The sequence below is a fragment of the Chroicocephalus ridibundus genome, chromosome 2 (assembly GCF_963924245.1).
Source record: "Chroicocephalus ridibundus chromosome 2, bChrRid1.1, whole genome shotgun sequence".
In the NCBI taxonomy this organism is placed as follows: Eukaryota; Metazoa; Chordata; class Aves; order Charadriiformes; family Laridae; genus Chroicocephalus; species Chroicocephalus ridibundus.
The window spans coordinates 140,159,306-140,180,978 of record NC_086285.1 but is presented as its reverse complement, the minus strand read 5'-3'; the positions used below and the strand labels follow the sequence as shown (position 1 = coordinate 140,180,978).

The following is a 21,673-nucleotide window of genomic DNA, read 5'->3' as shown; positions in this document are numbered from 1 at the left end:
GCTCTGCCCTTTGGTGTTTGACATCCTGCTTAGAAGCAAGATTCAGACCTATTTCCCTTCCTGACTTACCAGTTCTCTCCACATGCACACAGGGGCTGAGCTGAGCCGCCACAACCCTGCGTATTCAGCTGATATGCACGCCACTCCCTGGACCAATTTGCCAATTTCAATGAACAGCAGCTTCCTACAGAGATCAGCTATTTAGGAAAAAAAAAAAAAAAAAAGACAAGCTGACTCATCACTTTGTCAACTTTATACCTCTAATTAAATTTGCTAGCACGAGGATGCAGAAGTTATCATCTCAAACTAATATTACAGCATTTCAGGCTAACAACTGGAGTAAAAAATGAGAGACAAACAATGTAAAATTCTCTATTAATGTAGATATTACAGTATGAAGAACAATTGCAAGGCCAATGTAGTTAATTTTTAAAAATTGGTCTATCATGTCACTCTTAGCACACTAGCCAAAACAGATTCAATCAGAAAGTCCATAACGCTGTCCTTAGTCATCCTGTTTGAGCAAGGACTGCCTTACTTGTAAAATTCACCTCACATCATCACCATAATGAAAAAGCTGATCTCTTTAGTCCTAGTCTGCCTTGGTAAAATGAGCTTTCTCCTCGGAAAGCCTGAAAATGATTGTTCAATGACTTGTTGAGAAGTGATTCATCAGAACTCAAAAGCTGTTTGCAATTCTCTTTAGCTGCTTTTCTTACTGTGCAAATAGTTTTATTCTATCTGAGGAATTGCGCAGAATTGCTTAAAGAGACGACGATATAGTGCATTTTCAGCTTGAGCTCACATATTGATTGCTATCTTGGGTTGGTTTGCAGAAAACTACTCTCTGTGTGTGTGTGCACGCACACCTTGCACACACAGTTGCAGAGGTCTCATACTATCCTTTATAAATCAAATATAATCTATTATCTGTATGATCTAGTATTTATAAATATGTTCAATAAATATATTTAATATGAAAACAGTTTTTTATGAATCAGTTATTAATATTTTGGATAAGTATTAATTCATGTTTTATGAGGTCCAGACTATCCTTTATTAATAACTTTTACATTTAGAGATTACTAAGTACTCTCTAAGTATATTAAATCACTGGAAAATATTTAAGGGACTAATTTTTAGCGTGGATCTACTTGAATACAGTGATAAAGCAATTTTAGTACTAAGAAGAAAATGCAACTTCTCTGGCTTATCACCACAGCTGAGAAGTGAAGTCTCTTCATTTCATTTGCTTAATGCAAGATAAACAATTTAATTTTTATTCATACAACACCTAATTTTTATGTTGATATCTTTCCCATGGCCAACCGCTGCTTGCTGAACTGGTCTAACGCCTTACTTTCAAAACAAAGTAGCCTTCTTTTTCTGGTAGACACATTTGTAACTGTCAGCATGAAAGGCCTTCCTAATCCTTATCATTTGACTTGCCAACATTCAAACATGAGATGTGGTATGTGAGAAAACTGAAAACCAGAGTCCCACAGAAGTTATTCACTCAGGAAAATTAAATTTCTTGGAGAATCATTCATTCATTGCAAATAATTTTTTCAATAATAAAGGACTTATGCTGCTCTACTTATGATGTAAATAATTTTCAACAATAAAATTGAGGACATGTCAAGTTCACTTGAGGACTAAAACAAATGCAGTCCTTGCAGTGGGTGTCTCTTGGGAGAAATGTCTTTATCCAGCAAGACCTTTCACAGCCCTGAGCATCTACATACTCCTGAGGAGTAATGATGATTTGCCTTCCCCAGGCAAGAAGGTATTTCTAATCCCAACTGCAAAGGGACTTTACAGAACATCAGATAGAACAGTTGGGTACATAAGCGAGCTTTACAGTGACTTTAATGGAGAACCACCAGCAAAGAGATTCCTCACTAGGGCAAGTAACGATGTGACTGACGATGTTTATTTTCATTGCAGCCTATTAGCCGCGGGCGGAGGAAATCGAAGGACTGCCAACGTGGTGGCTCACGGTTTTGCCAACCTTTTCACTCTGGACAAGAAAACACTCAATGAAATCTTGGTGCACTATCCTGACTCAGAAAAACTCCTCATGAAGAAAGCAAGGTATGTCCTGATAACGTTTTTTAAATCACCTTGTTTAGCTACAGAATAGACAGTTGTGGCTTCTGGACAGATTTGTGTTTCTTTCTTGGAAGAGTAATAGATGTAAACGCATTTGCTTTCAGAGGTCAGATTTGTCTGGTAGTATTAGTGGAAGCCACGGTCTTGGCAGGGATCCCAAGGTTTGTGGAAATGTGGTAAGTAGAATGAAGCCCTGAATGTAGTTGCCTTCTCCATTGCATTAAAGGTAATAAAACAAACAGGAGATAGAGATGCGCATCAGGACTCCTTACGTAGTCAAGAAAGAAACTGCAGGACAGACGTTGGTTAAGGATTAGGTTTTCAAAGATTCAACCAAACACCTGCAATTAATTCTACACAGATACGCTTCAATGCACACACAGACTTGTATGCATTTCCAAAATCTTAAGCATAGTTAGGACTTGTTTTAAAGTAAGGCACAACAAGATGGAAGTACACAGATTTGAGGTGTGCATTTTGTTCAAAGGGATTCTGAAATGGGATTTCAAACCCAAACTGCTTTTTTTCTTGATTTGGCTGTAGCTTGCTGGGATCGCCATTTCCCTAGCTTTTAAAGGGCAAAATATTGTCAGATTTTGCCATAAAATTATGACAAAATGAGCGCCTTGTAGAAGATCCAAATACATGAAACAGTTTGTCATTATTAGTATACTTCAGCACTCTTATTGTTTTCAGCTGTTGCCTTGTGTTGGTATCAAAGGTTGCTCACAGACTTGAAATTCCACCAGCAAAGACTAAACATAGCACAGGAGTGACATTTTGTTTAGCGGAAGTGCTAGCAGATGGTTGCATTCAGCATGTTACAACAGCCTTGGTTATCAAATGACAGCATCTTGAGAATCATCATGCCCCTGAGGAACAAGGAACCTAGCCACAGAATGGGCTGATTGCCCACTTTTCAAAACCAGCATCAAGAGGTAGAAAGGTGGAACAAATCCACTGACTGGTGGTCCACAGCATTTACCCTTCCTGACTTGTCTTCAGCCTCTTTCTGCAGAGTTGTATGACCATCATTACTTGTTATTCCTATCTCTCTGTCCCCGACTACCTTCTTCCACTTTCTTGCCCACCTTAATCATATACTCCCACGCCATTAAATTCTGCTTCCTCTAGACAGCCTTTCTCAACTGCAGGAGCTTAATAATCATCCATCCTTCTTATCTGCACTCCCATTTGGGCCCAAAGCCCTCTCTAGATACCAGACTAAATACAGGATATCCTGTTTAATTTTGAAGATATGCAGTACCTGCCCTGTGCTGGAAGCCATGTATTCTGCTTACCTGTCTAGGCATACACTAGTTCTTCCAAAACTCCTGTGTTCTGTGCACAGTCAGCCACATGCCTAGAAAAACAAGGCACAAACAGGAGATTTGTGCACTGTTTTGATAAAGATTGCAGTTATGTTCAGTTTTGGAACCAAGTTATCAGTTGCTCTGCCCTGGAAGGTTTATGTTAGAGTCCTCTGTGGGATTGCATTGGCCATCCTACACCTTGAAATAACTCAAAGAGTTATTCAAGCAAGAAATTTGTTCTTATGTCACATACCTGACAGTCACTATATGGTCTTTACATGACCACAGAATGGTTTGGGTTGGAAGGGACCTTAAAGATCATCTAGTTCCAACCCCCCTGCCATAGGCAGGGACACCTCCCACTAGACCAGGCTGCTCAAAGCCCCATCCAGCCTGGCCTTGAACACTTCCAGGGATGAGGCATCCACAGCTTCTCTGGGCAACCTGTGCCAGTGCCTCACCACCCTCACGGTAAAGAATTTCTTCCTGATACCCAATCTAAATCTACCCTTTTTCAGTTTGAGGCCATTACCCCGCGTCCTATCATTACAATCCCTGATAAAAAGTCCCCCCCATCCTTCCTGTACGTCCCCTTTAGGTACTGGAAGGCTGCTATAAGGTCTCCTCGGAGCCTTCTCTTCTGCAGGCTGAACAATGCCAACTCTCTCAGCCTGTCCTCATAGCAGAGGTGCTCCAGCCCTCTGATCATCTTCGTGGCCCTCCGCTGGGCCCGTTCCAACAGGTCCATGTCCTTCTTGTGCTGAGGACTCCAAAGCTGGACACAGTCCTCCAGATGGGGTCTCACCAGCATACAGTAGAGAGGCAGAATCACCTCCCTTGACCTGCTGGTCATGCTTCTTTTGATGCAGCCCAGGAAGCAGTTGGCTTTCTGGGCTGCAAGTATGCGTTGCCTGCTCATGTTGAGCTTCTTGTCCAACAGCGTGCCCAAGTCCTTTTCCTCAGGGCTGCTCTCAAGCCGTTCTCCACCCAACCTGTATTTGTGCCTGGGATCGCTGTGACCCAGGTGCAGGACCTTGCATTTGGCCTGGTTGAACTTTATGAGGTTCACACAGGCCCACCTCTCAAGCCTGGCAAGGTCCCTCTGAATGGCATCCCTTCCCTCCAGCGTGTTGACCGTGACACACAGCTTGGTGTCCTTGGCAAACTTGCTGAGGGTGCATTCGATCCGACTGTCCATGTTGCTGACAAACATGTTAAACAGCACTGGTCCCAGTACTGACCCCTGAGGAACGCCACTCATCACTAGTTTCCATGCGGACATTGAACCATTGGACTGCAACCCTTTGAGTGTGGCCATCTAGCCAGTCTTGCATAAACCCATGCAAACTGCTGAAGTGCACTTTTTAAATTCATGACAATAAAAGTTAAAGAAAGTTAAATCTTCACTTCTGGAATTCCCAAAATTACCAAGTACAAAACGCTGGAGAAAATTACAGTATTATGGAATTTACTGTACTTCATAAAAAGCCTTAAGTCAGGGCTTTTGCAAGGATAGAAAAGTTGCCTTGAAAACTGTACAGTAACCTAATAGAAACTGAAAGCACGGGAACCCTCTGCTTTTCACTGGTTCCATCTATCTTGGAACTGCCATCTAATCTTTACCCTCATCATTCATTCTCACTTCTTGTCATTATGGTTGCAAATCAGTACAGCTATAGAAGGGTGTGAAAATCTAGTCCGCCACATGATTGGCAGTAATTTTTATATCTTCAGGGTATTTTCTTCTACCGAAGAAGACCAAAAATAAGTACCACCATCTAACCTGACCTATGAGAGATGAGCCATGTTCAGTTAGTTTCGTAAACTATTACTTCCACAAGCCTCAGCAGGACTCCAAATTGAGCACTAAATGCTCTCTGAATTTGCATCCAGAAGGCCACGTCAGAGACTTCCACCTTAGTTATGAGGCATCCGCCCCCTCTCCATGCAACTTCTCCCCTTATAAAACTTTCATCTGCTTTGCAACACCTTAATTTGAGCCTGCACTTGTTTATTCTCCAGGATATAGGTAAGCAATTGGCTGCTCATGGCTTGGACAGGCTTACTCTTTCCTGGGTAAAAAACTGGCTGGCTGGGACCAAAGAGTTGCGATGAATGGAGTTAAATCCAGGTGGCAGCTGGTCACAAGTGCTGTTCCCCAGGGCTCAGTATTGGGGTCAGTTCTGTTTAATATCTTTATCAACAACCCAGACAAGGGGATTGAGTGCACCCTCAGTAAGTTTGCAGATGACACCAAGTTAGGTGGGACTGTTGATCTGCTGGAGGGTAGAAAGGAATTGCAGAGGGATCTGGACAGGCTGGATCAACGGGCTGAGGCCAATGGCATGAGATTCAACAAGGCCAAGTGCCAGGTCCTGCACTTGGGTCACAACAACCCCAAGCAACACTACAGGCTTGGAGAAGAGTGGCTGGAGAACTGCCCAGCAGAAAAGGACCTGGGGGTGTTGGTGGACTGCTGTCTGAATATAAGCCGGCAGTGTGCCCAGGTGGCCAAGAACACCAACAGCATCCTGGCTTGTATCAGGAACAGTGTGGCCAGCAGGACTAGGGAAGTGATAATTTCCCTGTACTCGGCACTGGTGGGGCCCCACCTCGAGTACTGTGTTCAGCTTGGGGCCCCTCACTACAGGAAAGACATTGAGGTGCTGGAACGGGTCCAGAGAAGGGCAACGAAGCTGGTGAGGGGTCTGGAGCACAAGTCTTATGAGGAGCAGCTGAGAGAGCTGGGGTTGTTTAGCCTGGAGAAAAGTAGGCTAAGGGGAGACCTTATTTCTCTCTACAACTACCCAAAAGAAAGTTGTAGCCAGGTGGGTGTTGGTCTCTTCTCCCAAATAACAGGCGATAGGATGAGAGGAAGTAGCCTCAAGTTGCACCAGAGGATGTTTAGATTGGATATTAGGAAAAATTTCTTCACTGAAAGGGTTATCAAGCATTGTAACAGGCTGCCCAGGGAAGTGGTTGAGTTGCCATCCCTGGAGATATTTAAAAGATGTGTAGATGCAGTGCTTAGGGACATGGTTTAGTGGAGGAGTTGGCGGTGCTAGGTTTACAGTTGGACTCAATAGTCTTAAAGCTCCTTTCTAACCTAAATGATTCTATGATTCTAACTCCAAATTAGAACAGTAGACTCCAACTTTACTAAAGCCTAGGGTAAAACCCTTACCTTTGCCAGGTTTGCTCTTGCCACTGGAGATGGGACGACAAAATTTGCTGGAAAAGTTGCTAGATTTTCATCCACGAACGTGACATTTTAGCTTTGCAGGAACTTTGCTCAGTTTCACAGCACTGATGCGTGTTCGTATTCCGTCTGTTCTCCAGGGTGCTGCTGAAGGAGAAGGGGAAACCTGCTCCAGGACCACCAGCGCAACAACCACGGGGCTTGGCCGATCTGTTTGGGCAGAAAAAGGAAACTCCAAAATTGTTTAAAGTGATGCTTGGAGGTAAAGGAAAAGAAGGCCTTGCTAAGCTGCTGAAGATGAAGAGAGAACAAGACATTCAGGTAATGCCACGGAAAAGAGAGTAGGTAATTCCAGGTGCTGAAGAGGGAAACAGGAAAGATACTGGGAAGGCCTGGGCAAACAGAGTAGATGAAAATGTAGCCTTACTGCAGTCAACAGCAAAACCTCCCAGTAGCTGAGATATAACCACTCTACCTAATCTCTGTAAACACTAATTCTAAAGATTTGGCTCAAATCTTCCTGGATCTCTTCTAGGCACAGCAGAGAAAGAAAACCAAAGAAAAAAAACAAGGAAAAAAGCAAGCAAACAAAAATCCTGAAAGAAAGTTAAGGATAAAATAGACTTTACAAAAGGCACCTGATCTTCTAGTTTTATGTAAACAACAATAAATACAGAAATACCCTAACATAGCAATTTGATCCAGCTGACTCAAGTACACGGTGAACTTTCCAATTCAAAGTCAGATTTTTGACTATCACAAATCCTGAAGACAAAATTTAAAGCTTAGCCCACACAGCTAAAACTGATTAAATCTCTAATATATTGCACTTATGAGAAAACTGTTATTTCAGCTGATGAAAAGTAATTCCCACATTATACTCTGTTCTGAGAAATGTTAATGTTGATAAGAACCTGCTCACTTCTACGTATTTACCCAAAGGTGGCAGAATTCTTTCCTGTCTTTATAGCTGAACTGGCAGTGTTTTTATTTATTTTTTTTAAGTTTAATAAAGAACTTTGGTTACACAAATGACTGCAACACTATGACTGGAGCAGAAACATTGCTCAACTTAACGTGTACTTGTGAACTTAACAGCAAATAGGCTTGGCCAAGGAACTGGGGCCCTAGGAAATATGTCAAGATTTACATAACACTTTTTCTTTCTATACTAGTGTAAGTACATAAAGGAAGGCAAGACCTAAGGAGGGGTTGTGTCCCCCAAAAGGTGCCTGTTTGACCCTCCTGTATTAACAAAAAGCAGATACTATCACTATCCACAGGCTTCTCCTAGGTTTTTATGTTGACGTTCTGATTCTGAAATTACATTTTTTCATTTAAAAACTGATTTTCAGCACCTGAATACAAATTTACATGGGCTGCATGCCATTAATCACAGTATCCATGCTGTGCCTTTCCACTGCATATACAGGATTGAACTACTTCCTGAAGTTCTTCTGTAGCATGGGAAAACATTTAACTTCTTGTTTCTAGGAAACTCAAGCTGAAGCAGAGAACAAGCCTGAACCAGAGCAGAAGAAACCCGTGGAGCCCACGGCATCATCTGTGCCCCCTGCACAAAAGGAAGAGCCGACTGCAGACACTAAGCCTAAACCACCTGCAGTTATGCACAGAGGAACCACTAACGAGTCTCTGATCATTAGTATGTCTCCATCCCCCAGAGCAGGAGAAGGAGAGATCCTTAAAGTTGAAGCTAAAGAGAAAACACAGAAATAGATGGTGCTTTGGGCTGTGGCCACATCTATTGCTGAATTCAGAGGGCTAGTGTGACTTTGCTTTTGGGTACAGAAGATTAAAAGCAGACACTACTCAAGAGAAAAGTCTACCCCCAGCTCCTCCTCTTCTCCTGAGGCAACCAGACAAATTACTTATATACTTACCTCTTAACCTTGAGCCTGAGGAGACAACTTCTGGTGTAATAGAAATTAGAGCTCAGACTGTATTTCAGGACCGCTTGCTTCTTGTTCGATCCATGCTCCCCCTTCTCTCTTACTCTGTTCTGTTTCTGCTTCTCTTCTTCCCTCTCCTGTTTATCCTCGCTTTCTTATTGCTGTTCCTGTTGCTCAGTTTGCTCTTAGTTTTTGTATGTGTTCTTTTCTATTTCCTTTTCTGGTTTCCCATAATTATCCTTTTTCTTGTTACTGCCCTACTGTTTCTGAGGTTACTTATGTTTCTCTCCATCCTTCTCTCTCCTCCCCTTGTACTTCTAATCAGTGACGTGCTTTTGTGACCAGCATGGCTCAGCACAGAAAGCTGCGATGCTGCGCATTGGGATGTTTTAGCTTGGGACCAAGGGCTATGAAACAAAACCATTGTCAAAAAGGTAAAAATCACAGAATACACAAAGGGGAAGCAGATAGCAGAATTACTGCCAGTCTTTTGAGAGCACGAGCACCTGCTCTAGTTGTCTTCGACCCTGGTGAATAAACATGGCAAAGACTTAGATATTTTCCCCCTCCCAGGGGCAACCTTCAACTCTGGGCTGCCACTTTACGCAAGGGGCTGGGCATTCATAATGCTCTCTGAAGAGCAAACAGTTGATACTGGCTAAAGTTTTGAAGAATCTTGGTATCTAAACTAGCCACTTCAAAAATAAAGGTTATTTTACAAAAAGCAAGATTTACACTTTCTGGCATAGTTTTAACCAATGGTCCATTTGTTCACCTCCATCGTAGACCTCGTTGGATGGTGCAAAGTGAGGGCTGAGCTACATGGTAGGTCTGATCTAAAGCAAACAGAGGGCTACAGCTGTTGAACAAGGAGCTCCCACACTGTCAACCTTCTGCATTGACTCATCACAGAAAGGGATGCAATATTAAACAAAAAGGCTGAAGCTGTGTTTTAAGCTTAATTATCAAATACTTTTTTCTCTTCCACGGGTTTGCGTCTCCTCTCTCTCCCTACCCACTTTCAGTCCCCACTGGATGACAGTTTTGGGAACTAAAACCATTACACAGAGGCCAAGCCAAGAAAACATAAGGGCAGGCTTCACAGCTCCTCAGCTGACCGGCCAACCAAGGCACCACACCAAAATTAAACAATTCACTTTGCAGTATCTGCTCTATATGATCCTGCGGGCTATGCATTCTGTAGGCCTCTTCTTTAAAGCCTTTGAACTTCTCCAGTCACAGGCAAAGCTGGCAGCCTAGCCAGAATCACTAGGAGCTTTGCCTGAGTGAAAGCTAGATGACCGATTCCATATGTTGTATATTCCACACATCCTCCACGACCAAATTTCTTTCAAAAACAAAGTTCTGTGGCATTAGCAGTGAGGTCAAGGTCCAACTGTTACATAGGAAGAACGATCTTGATTTGTGTGTTACTTGTTATTTGATACGTAAGAAAAAAAGGATGTCACAACAGAGGTAGAAAATGATAAGATGCATCATAAAGATTTGTTCATCTATTGCACAGCCAGGAATGTCTCAATACAATCTCCAAATTAGAAATATTGCAGAACTGCTTCACAAGTGAAGTCTTCTGTGAATAATGATGATCTATGAATTGCCGACATAAATGGTATCAGGTAACTTCAAACATTTTCACTGTTGGCATACTTAAGCTCATCAGTCACTTGCTGACGTACGTTAGAAAGCAAGGGCCGAGCCTGCAGCAGCACGCATTACACTGCAGCAATGCAGCATCCCACGAGTTGCTGCTTCGCTACAGCTCTTAAGAGCTCGGGATTGCAGGAAAGGCTTCTGTTCTGTCTGCAAAATTACCAAGTTATGCCCAGCTCTTGAGTTCCTTAGACCCAAAACAAAAGAGGAAAAATGTCAGTGTTTGTTGAAGATTGTGGCCACGCAGAAGTAATATCCCTGTGGTTTTCTCTGACATCCTACTTTTCTGTTGTTGGAGTATTTCACCCTTCCCAGAATTTGTCCATTTTTAAGGGTGGGCAGGAGCAAGAAGGGTCCAAGAAGCCAAGCTGCAACCATTCATAGGGTTTTTCCATCAGAAGGAACACCACAAGAAAGGTCAAGATGTAAGACGTATGAAATCCTTTCAGGAACTAATTCTGCCCTGTGGATTCCTGACTGGTGAAGTCAAGTGAATTACTCTAGAACACTTAGAAGACACTAATTCCAGTATCAAAACTCACTCACATGCTGCGTGGCATCGCACTCTGCTGCAATGCTTTCTCTCTGGTACCTCTGTTTCCCAATAAAGCATCTCAGACTCGACTGCACTTGAATGCAAAGAAACTGAAGGGTGGCACAGGACAACGTATTGTCCTGCTAAAACTAAAAATACCAAAAAAAACCCTATAAATAACCAAATCTCCAGGCCTCTCTACTTAAAATGTAGATGCTGAAGAAGGCTGGGAAAACCTGATAATAATTGTATGAAATAGCATGTAAGGAGAACTCTAATGTGGCAAAGAGCATGGAACAGTCACTGGTAAAACATCCAATTTCAGAATATCTTCCTGCTAAAAGCCAGCATGAGATGCTTTATGAAATATACTCTGCACATTCAGAACCACCGAGGGAAAAGGCATTTTTCCTCTCATCTGGTAATACTTGTTATAAATCTGAGCTGCTGAGCCTGTGGAATACTGATCACAGGAACTGCAAAAGCAGCATTTATCATTACGTAGGAAATGCTGAGTACAAAAGCACAATGGAAGAACGGTATACTGAAATTATATTTTTAATGCATAGGCATTGTAAATCAGTTAACTTCATCAGAACTGAAATACATAGGAAAGTAAAAAACTCTGGTTACGCGTTATTTCTCTCCTGTACAGATGTATATATTACGATCATTAAATGGCAAAAAGCATCCGATTATGAAGGCTGCTATGCATCCTTTTTATCACAAGGTGGCGCAAGTGGCACACAAGCACGCTTCGCTTTACAAAACTGCCAATAATTTGCTTTGTCACCCTCAAGCTAATAAGGCATTTTTTACATGTAAAAATAAACAAACAAAAAAAGGCAAAACAAAAAAATAACTCCCCTCCCCCTTGACACACCATCATCTGCATTCTTTGACTGAGAACATTGCTTCAGCCTAACTTGGAAGTTTCCAAATTTTCCAAGGGGCTGTTAGCTGTACGCCTCTACAGGTTACACCAGGAAAATGGTTCTTGCCACCGTCAGGTCTGAAACATTTTCCTTTACCCAGAACAGGTCCCATTAAGCAGCAGATGTCATCGATACACTATTTATTTCCATACGCTTGAGGAATCTGGGGGTACTTTTCCAGCAAGAGATAATGAATTCTCTACTACAGAAACTCAGAATTTATATATAGAATAGAGACAAAAGGGTTTATGTATTTTATATGCAGCAGATATTTAGTATAGTAATTTTAGTATAATAATACCTATTAACATACTTAAATGCATTTAAATGTGCTTCCACAGCAACTTAAAACAGAACTGGTAACAAAACTCAGATGCAGCATTATATTTTTGGCAGACAGCTCAGAGGAACTTCAGTAGTATCCTGTACTCCTATCAGTAGTACTCGTCCACTGCTCTGAATCTACACAAAGCATTAATACCGCATCCAGTTATCTCTGTACATGGAGCATGTTGCAATGAAAACAGTTCACTGTTCCAACAATCATACAATATCAGTATGCAGCAGCGTGACTTAGGTTCACTACAACTACTTCCTTATCTTAATATTTTGTGTTGCATATCCGGCATGACACTTAATTATAATTTATACATAAAGTAACAACGCATTTGCACTACACTGATAAAAAGATGACTGTAGATTTTTATATAAACAAACACATGAATTAGATTTCAAAAAAGAAAGAGCTTGGCTTAACATGAAACAAAATCTCCCCCTTAGTATTCCTCTACTGAAACTATTTAGGACCCCTTCCAAGGAAAATGGAGTGAAGAATAACGTATTAATCCATGATTGGTAACTAATCAACTGCCTACAAAACATTTAGTATGTTGTACAGGATGCGCAAAACAATCTCAATACATGTATCCTTCATCCATCAATGTTAATGCAAAAAAGTGTATGGGGAAAAAAAAAACAACTCAAAAAACAACAGAGCAGCTCCAGCAGATAAAAGAGTCACATACACCATGACCTGGTGCAACCTTGAGTGCTCAAGTATGGTAAATTTAGTGCTAGTTACACTAAACACGTTACAGCTACACCATCCAGAATCAGATCAGTCGGGTGTCTAACTCTAAACCACTTCAAATGTGAAACTGCAAAATTAATGTTTAGGATGGGCATTTTGGAAGTGATAAATAAGACCTTTACATCCACTTACGTTACATGCACTGGCAGGATCAGAAGAGCTCCTCAGAAAGCAGTATGCAACTGGAAGACAAGGAAGCTTCATCTGTCCACTAAGCACATGATTTACACCTGGTGTAAACAGTGAAGAGAAAGCTCAAGCCACGAAAATAAACCAGAAACTGTCTGCCCTAGAGAAACGCAATATGATTATAGGATTAGAGCTTACAGACTTTCTTATGTCTTCCGAGGGGGAGGGAAGAGGCAAGATGGGGGTTTTTGCAGGCACTTTTCATTAGTGAGCTTATGAAAAAGAAGCACGATTCAAAATATGACAAAACCAACATAAGTAAAGTAGCACTTTCAAGAACTGTCTTTGCTTGAAAATATGTAGTTATAGATCAGACAAAACTTTTTAACTGAAAAGTGCATTCCCACTTCACAAAAAGCCTTTTAAAGATCAATAGTCATGATTGTTTTATGGAAAAAGACACAATAAAACAAAACCCCAATCCTGTTTTCCAGCACAGTACACACTGAAACACACCTTATAGCCTTTACACTAGTAGCCTCAAAGGCCACTAGTATTTTTCTGAGATGTTAGAGGTTTACCTTGATTCACCATAGTTATTCCTGTACCACCTTAAGAGACTGCATACTATAAAAGAGTTTATACTTTAATGACTTCTTTGGCTCATGTTCACACAGCCCTGAATCCCAGGCATTGGCCAAAGGCACTGAAGTGCCAAACGTGAAATAGGCATGCCAGGAGGGCCTTTACGCTCTGTTCTGGCACTTGTCTAATTATGAAACTCCTGTGACAAAATTGTGTTATGGTGGCTTAATACAGAACCCTGAAGTATTCCAGATTCGCTGAAGCACATAGAAAATTTTATCTGCTTGGTGGGGCTACACCCTCTTTTTCATTTCAGACTGGTTTTCTGATCACTGGAAAACTGCAGTCCTCAGTGTTGATCCCCACAAAAGTAACTGAACGTTCCCACTTGCTGTGTATATCAAACTGGCAGCTGTCCCACTTCCAGCTGTTCTCCCCCTTCTCTCTGCATATTCAACCTCTTTTTTTTTTTACTCTTTTCAAAACAAAATGCACCCACATAAGCCCTATCTTTCAAATCAGCACCAAGTTTTAACACAATTATAATTTTTGGCCCTCAAAAGGCACACTTGGCAAAGTGATTTGCAGGCAAAAGCTAACAGACATTACCATACAGAGGTGAGTGTATACATGTATATAGAAGTATCTTGAGAACCCAAGCCTGTAGATACAGCGAGTAAAACAAGCGCAAAGTCTCAGCTCCCCTGCTCAGCCCATTCACTTGGCAGCAGGATTCTTGGGAGGCTGCAGTTTGTAGGTGCTGAAGTAGTTCACCACTTGCTGAGGGACTTCTGCCAGGACACACTGTGCCAGAGCTTCCTTTGGAGACTTGTGAAAAAAAGAACACCAAGTTTCAGTTTCCACCAACTGTTAATGGTGATCCTAAGATGGGTAATAAGCACCTAGTCTACTAAGCCAATTTAAAGTCTGACATTTTACAGAGGTAAATTACACAGTGCCCTTCTGGGACAGATGGAACTTCCCTGACATCTTTACCTTCTCACTCCCATTACCAGAAGCCAGCTGGCTGCCTTGCTCTCCTGAAGTAATAGGAGCTGGGTGTGCAAGGTGCTGCCATGTCTGAGGATACCTTTTGTCATATGAAATACATGCGCACACAAAGTGCAGACGTCGAACTTCAGCCTTGTAAACACACTTCCACTGTTTGCTTAAGATAACCCTTCAGGGGCATGTCTAATCATCTGCAACCTTTTGCACCAAGTCTCATCCCCAGTAACTGTATTGCTACAGAGCAGCTCTTCTAGACACACTATTTTTACTCTAAGACTAGTATCCATGGGAAAGCAAAGCACCCCTTTTTCTAGAAACCAAAAGCATGTGAATATATAATTTTATACTGAATATTAACTCTATTTCATCTACATCCAGGTGCATTATTCAGTAAGCATATGCTATATTGATTTTGCTCTCTTTCTCCTTTCAGTTTGCCTGAGTTGCTCTGAGTTTAAACAACAAACTTGTATCAAAAGTGAATATAAAAATACAAAGACAAAATAAGAAGGTATGAGGAGTATTATTGACAGGGTTAATATTAAGAACCAAAACAAAACTAGAACATATTAGGATGGAAATAAAAATACTGATCTTATCTTCCCCCTCCTGAGAAATTTTTTGTGGTTTTTTTTTTAAATCAATTTTTTTTTTTTCCATCGATATGACCTTTAAAAGTCAGACTATATTAGCCTGTGAATATTTTATTGGGTTCTACAGCAAAAAAATCAGGACTCCATTCTTTCACCGTCCTTTATTTTTTTATGTATTTGCATAATGAAAATGAAAACTGTCACCATTATTGTGCCCACACACAAATTCTACTGATTATGACCTCCCCGATTTAGTCTTGAATTTTAACACTGCACTAAAATGTGAGACTAATCCACATTTACAAATAGGCATCCACAATAAAAAGGACTTTTCCATAAGAACAAAAGCACAGTAAGTTCTTCTTCTCAAATGAAAAACACATCCATCTGTTTAATCAAGTCTGAGGTGATTCCCCTGTAGCAACTTGTCAGAAATGCAGTGCTCAAACCAGAAATGGAGTCCTTTTAAACGTGAATCAGCTCACCTAATGAGAATTCTACAGATGCTGAATTCTTCTGTCCTTTTTTTTTTTTTTTAATGTTTGATAAAGACCTATCTCAGACTTCAGAGTTCATTTTAGAGATAGTGCAAAAGCTTAGGAATATACGTAGGATATGCTAGCAAACCCAGCATGCCTCTACAACATTTATTAAACATGCCATTAAAATTACTTACATTTTGGAACTTCCTGAATGGCACGAACTGGACAATGTCTCTGACAGCTGCTTCTCCTGATGAGGACCTAAGAACTCCATTGTCACCATCAAGAAACTCCATAGCATCGAAGTCTGCTCCTCCAACACCAACAATGATAATGGACATGGGCAATTTTGAAGCATTAACTATGGCAGTTCGAGTTTGATCGAGGTCTGTTATCACACCATCCGTTATGATCAGAAGTATAAAGTATTGCTGTCAAATCAATAAACATCACCTTATGACAACGCAATAGAAAACATGTAGGCATGTACATTAAAAAAATGCACATACAGACTACACACTGTTGTCACTTTGAGCATGTTCAATGCACTCACTGAGTTTTTACAATCAGACATCTAAGTTGTGGTCAGGCTTCATCTGTACAATCTAAAGAAATTTGTAGGGACAACATAATCAATCTTTTAAAACAAGTAATCTTTAGGCAGCCACCTTCCAAAAACCCAATGGTATCACCCTTTTCCTCTCCGAAATCCCCAGACAAACCAAGAGTTAACCTGCCTTCTAAGTATTTGTCCTGGGATAGAAGGCAATTTATTGAGGTTTTGGACAAATTACACCTGTGAAACTTGTATTTGTCTCCTTTCTGGTCTATCAATACATTTATGAAATGCTACCCTTTGCTTCATTCAGTTAAGAATAAATGAACAAAAGAATGCCACCAAGGGTAATGGAACAGGCCTTCATTTTTTTCAGTGTATCCCTAAAATCCTAAATATAGATTAAAACACATCTTTTTCTGCTGAAAAAAACAGCATGCCCATTTTCAAATCCCTTTAAGCATGCTTTCTAGCTGCTTTATGAAGTGAATTACCAAGGCATCTGAGACCACCTTGCAGTATTTCAATAATTTGTTCAAGTACCACTTGGATTGCTGCCACTATACTGCCAGGGCTTCTAAACGTTGGCACCTTAGCCTCCATTCCGGATTGAAGTACCAAGGAGCAGCTAGAAGTAAAAAGTTCAGAAACTATCAAACACTTTTTGAACTTCTGGTCTTCTCTAACTTCATTCATTTCAGATGATTACTGGGCAGCACAAATTCAAGTTCCAAAGGTACTCCCAGTATTGTTAGAAGTCTTCCTCTTCAGTACTTTGCTCCCCATCTTCCCCTATCTGCCTCTGAAATAATTGGTTTTCCCTTATCTCCTGTGTTCAAGTATCACCTTTTTTCATTGCTCCCCACCACTCCATTCCCCTACTCCAGCAAAACTGTCTACAAAGCAACCATGATCAGAGAAGGCTAAGACCAGCAGCATGATAGCACATCCCGTTGGATTTATTTCTCTCTTCTTACACTTCCTCCATAAAGGAAAAAAACACCAAAACCCAACTCAAACTATCTACAATACGCGTTAAACGGCAAGGCTGCAAAATTTCTTCAATGTATCCTTTCAGGCAGAAAAAAAATAAATCTCTTGCTAAGCATATTGCACACTCAGGAGAAAAAAAAAAGAAAGATTACAAGAGGTTTTGCTCCTTTCCCAATATATATTCGTGACAGTTACTACTGCAAGACTACCAAGACAAAACCTCATAAACCTCTTGACATACGAAAACCCATAGCTCTTTTCCAAATTGGTTTCCACAGGTACTTTTATATGCAAAAATAGCTAATTTTATTTTCTGATTTTACTACCCATCTGAATACCAGTATTTGCTATAATCAATGATTTAGGATAGATATGGCTTCAGGTTTGCTGAACTTGCATGGATTATCATCTAAATGATTCGATACTTCAGATTTGCTCTTCAGACTTCCTATTTCTTAATATGATCAACTCATGCATACCATTTTAATACGGAGGAGGGCACAGCACATAAAGCTTTATAGTATGGACAGTTAATTGTCTTTGTTGATACCTAGGTGTCATGAACTATATCCTCCATTTCTTCGTTACCTTACTTAATTCTCTCAGCTATCTGACGTGAAACGAGGTTTAGTTGATTTTTCTCAGCTGAAGTTAAATCATTGTCCTATATGCAAAGGTTTAAATTAGACTAACAGCTGTATAGCACTGCAAGAACTTTGAACAGAAGATACTGTAAAGGTGCCCTGTATTTTTAAGTTGGTATTTCAACTCTGAAGAGTTTGTTTAGTTAATTTAGGAGAGAATTGTTGTGTACAATCCGCAAAAATCAGTTTTTATCTTGTGTTAAGGGTACCAAACACTAATTCACAAGGTAAACGGCCAGTTGTTGAAACAAGTACACTTACAAGCTTAAAAGAGAAAAATAGTATTCAGAAACCAAAAGGGAAAGAACAGAGTAAGAAAAATACACACTCTCCCATAAAGAACTTACAGATGCTGTTTGCTGTTGTGTAGCTGCAGCAGCAAATCTTGCCACATGATTTATAATAGGAGAAAAATTTGTTGGCCCATATAACTTCACTTGAGGAAGACAAGCCCGATATGCATCGACGATGCCTTGGACTCCTAGAGAACACAAATAGATCATATTGATTTTTTCATATTAGAATTAGGATATTTGGAAGCACTTGATCTTCCTAAAACACTGTATGTATCAGTTATTTAAAGTGACAGTGCAAAGATTTAAAACTAGCCATGATGAAAAAAAACGATTCACGAGCAATGGACGTCTTCAGCTTGACCAATGTTTAACGCACATGCTTAATGTGCTTGGCTTTATGTGAACAGAAAGGCCAAATACTGTGTGCTCAAGCGTGTGTCACTGAATTACAGCAGTTCTCTTTGCCTGGCAGCCTGTGGTAGTTGGTGTGATCAGAGAGCTCACATTGAACAGGCACTAGCAGCATCATACTGAAACCAGACAGCTCCACGCCAGCAGTGAAGTAGAATGAAGTGGCTTGACAACATGAGAACTTTTCCCAGCTTACCTGTACTGTGCCCTAGCTGTTTAAACCACTTTCACAAATCATTACAGAAAAGAGACCAAATGCTATTTCTAATAACTAAGGGAATGGTTATAAAGTTGTTTCCTGCTACATGGCTAAACTCATTATTTAATTGGAACAATATGTTTCACACTTCTCCTTCAAGTGGTTTTCATGCCTTCAACTTAGACATTTTATTCTCTGGGTGTGATGTTACTTTCTCAGACTTACCATTACAGAATGGGTTTGATGGGTTAAAATTTAATGGGAACTCATGTGAGACCTGTCAACAGACAAAAGACATAGTCAGGGCCGGATATACAATCTCCTCCTGAAGTAAGTGCTTTTACTTGTCTTATGTAATGCATTTACACATTCCATTACCTGAAAGGAAGGAGGAATTTGTGCACCAAATCCAAAGGCTGGAAACATCTTATCTCTAAAAAAGCAATTTTAAAGAAAATAAGTGAGTGCCTGCCTTTAAAAGCTGTCATAGTTCAGTAAGCTTAGCTAATCAGTGCTGCTCTTGATCATTAAAAATGTTGTTTATTAAGCATTAAGACACAAAATTAAATGGCAGTTCTCCCTTGTAATTGTTTTTAGGACCAAAACCAGTCTTTAACACCAAATTGGCAAGAACACAAGCATTTATTTAAATTAATGCTGCTCTTTACATTACAGATGAAAAGCCTTGCTTGTCTGCTGTAAACAGAAGCTTCTGCTTGTGATTATGTGACTGTGCAGTGATTATGAAGTCTTTTCTTAGCTCTATGCTCAGAAGTTTCATTCCCATATACCTGCTGACATCTTCAACACTGGTTTAAGAAGCTACCACAAAAACTTACACGTCTAAAAAATGATTTAAATAAAAATCTAAAACTTACGTATCATAATCCTGAATGACCAGTCCTACAGACCAAATGGCTGTTAGGTATTCGTTAACTCCATTAGGGCTGAGGTAATGCAGAGAGTCTGGAGAGCGGGGGTCCCCATTGGAGCCTGTAAAATCTATCCCCACCTGTCAAATGTAGTATTTGTATCAAATTCCTGTTAGAGGTAAAATGATGTTTCTTATCTCTGTCAAAGCCAAAGCGAAAATCATGAAAGAGTTGTAAGTAGTAGTTACCAGGGCATCTACAAATCTAGCAGGTACACACTTAGATGCAGCTTTCTTGGAATATCAGCACTCTTAGAACAATGCCACTACAAAACCAGCAGAAGCTCTGCATCTCTCAGAAGGGCTGAAGTGACTTTCATCTGTCAGGTTTTCACTGTTTACTTTCCGTTACCGTTCACGGCAGCTCTTCAATAACTGTTGAATTAATTTCATCCTGTCTCTTGCCATACACATCTTTCCTCTCAGAAGCACAACTAGCCAGACACCACAGGAGCCTAGAGATAAGTTCTTTCTCTGACCTCAATAGATCTTCTCTGTTTTTGTGATGAGGCATATTACCAGGGTGAAGACATTACTGTTATTTGTGCTGCATTTGGTTCGCGAATTACATAACTTAAGGGTCCTAAGCCATACGATGGCTTCTTTAAGTTGCCTTCATTAAGCAAAGGGCCTTGAAAACCGCCTTCAAGGGCAAAAGTGAAATCTCTGGTCAAAGGGGGAAAAAAAAAAAAAAAAAAAAGAGTCCCCTTACGAAAAGGAAACTCGAAGTATATCAGAAAACTGTAAATTTCTCCTTGGCCTCCACCCACACAGCTCACCTAGCTCTTAACAAACGTAACTACAGGTTCAGAACTTTCTGCCATGAATAATTTTTTTCTAAACAGACTAGATGGACTCTGGCAAAATGGCTTTCCCCTTCCACGCTACAGAGCAAAAACAAACAAAAAAATTTACAATAATCAAATGAAGAGCAGTAGCGATCAACTATATACTTCAGTTTGTTCCAAAACTCAAAAGCTACTTTATATAAATGATTTAACTTACTGTGAAATTCAGCTGACACCCACCCATGATGTAATCAAGGAATGTGCACTCTACTATGATCTAAAAATAGAAGATAAAAATTATTTTTTTTTTATGGGAGAAAAACAGTAAGTATTATTGCAGCAACTTCTGAGGTTCCAGATTTATCTTTACTCATGCAAAGCACTACTTTTACTCTATAGAGATCCCATCCACATTTACAGTGTGTGCCATCACACACTCAATGAACCAGAATCTGGCCTTTTAGAAAATTACAGGCAGACAACAAAAAAGCACTGTAATTTATAATAACAACATGTAACACCAGACTTAACCAGATTTTAATTCACCATAAAACATAAGTTGACAAACGCAGTGATTCAGGAATGGCCTTGCAAATTGTTAAGTGACTTTTGCCATATAGATGGCATCTTCAAGAGAAAGTGAGAGGACAGGACACATGATTCAGTGTCAATCTATCTCCTTATATGAATCAGAGCCCTTAAATATTTACTGTCTCTAGAGCTTTCGACTTTTTAAAGTTTCGTACAGTTTGAGGGTGAAGGCATACTAGATGAGAGTTGTTATGCTCGAACACTTAAAAACAAAGAGTCATACTAGAATGTATTACTGACCTCACAGTGCTTAACGCTGACAATGCCAGAGTTCTTATAGTTTTTTTTCTTCTGTCTTTTCTTTTCATTGATGCACTCAAATTCAACCTGCACGAATGCAAACAAAACCAACCAAAGCACTATAAATATCATTTATGCAACAAATTTAATAATTCTTCATTCTAGGACTGGTACTTTGGGCTTGTTTAGGAATTCAGTTTATTTCACTATCAAGCAAAATTAAACCCAGCCTGCCCAAAATCAGCAAGAAAAAAAAAAACACATTATCAGAATAGAAATCTTCTCTCACCCAAAAGCTTACAAATATGTTTGTTCAGACAACTTTATTTTCAATAAGACAAAGAAATTCTGTACCATTTTCCCCTCTGAGGATTCTACTAACAACTTTCTTTTCGCTAAAGACACAGTGATTCAGGCAAAGCATCACAGCTGTAGCAGTAACATACAAAATAAGAGGTA

General features: G+C 40.2%; 2 protein-coding genes across 7 annotated transcripts in view; one reads left to right on the top strand and one right to left on the bottom strand.

Moving 5' to 3' along the window:
- CNGB3 (cyclic nucleotide gated channel subunit beta 3) overlaps positions 1 to 11,132 on the top strand; it is a 68,685-nt gene extending 57,553 nt beyond the window's left edge. Inside the window, exons 16-18 of the mRNA XM_063327145.1 lie at positions 1,948 to 2,094; positions 6,765 to 6,945; positions 8,119 to 11,132. Of these exons, the coding sequence (XP_063183215.1) occupies positions 1,948 to 2,094; positions 6,765 to 6,945; positions 8,119 to 8,361 (571 nt within the window). The 3' untranslated portion in view covers positions 8,362 to 11,132. The remainder of the gene's footprint in view (positions 1 to 1,947; positions 2,095 to 6,764; positions 6,946 to 8,118) is intronic.
- The window catches only part of CPNE3 (copine 3), a 35,214-nt gene continuing 20,266 nt past the window's right edge, over positions 6,726 to 21,673 (bottom strand). For 4 of the 6 annotated variants that reach the window (XM_063327147.1, XM_063327146.1, XM_063327149.1 and 1 more), the window contains 8 exons: positions 21,215 to 21,301; positions 20,601 to 20,660; positions 19,543 to 19,676; positions 19,043 to 19,097; positions 18,890 to 18,941; positions 18,106 to 18,239; positions 15,760 to 15,996; positions 11,309 to 14,307 (listed from right to left, as the gene is read on the bottom strand). In XM_063327147.1, the coding sequence (XP_063183217.1) occupies positions 14,197 to 14,307; positions 15,760 to 15,996; positions 18,106 to 18,239; positions 18,890 to 18,941; positions 19,043 to 19,097; positions 19,543 to 19,676; positions 20,601 to 20,660; positions 21,215 to 21,301 (870 nt within the window). In that variant the 3' untranslated portion in view covers positions 11,309 to 14,196. Of the gene's footprint in view, positions 6,835 to 11,308; positions 14,308 to 15,759; positions 15,997 to 18,105; positions 18,240 to 18,889; positions 18,942 to 19,042; positions 19,098 to 19,542; positions 19,677 to 20,600; positions 20,661 to 21,214; positions 21,302 to 21,673 lie in introns of those variants that run through there. The other 2 variants (XR_010070049.1, XR_010070048.1) reach the window with 2 other exon arrangements.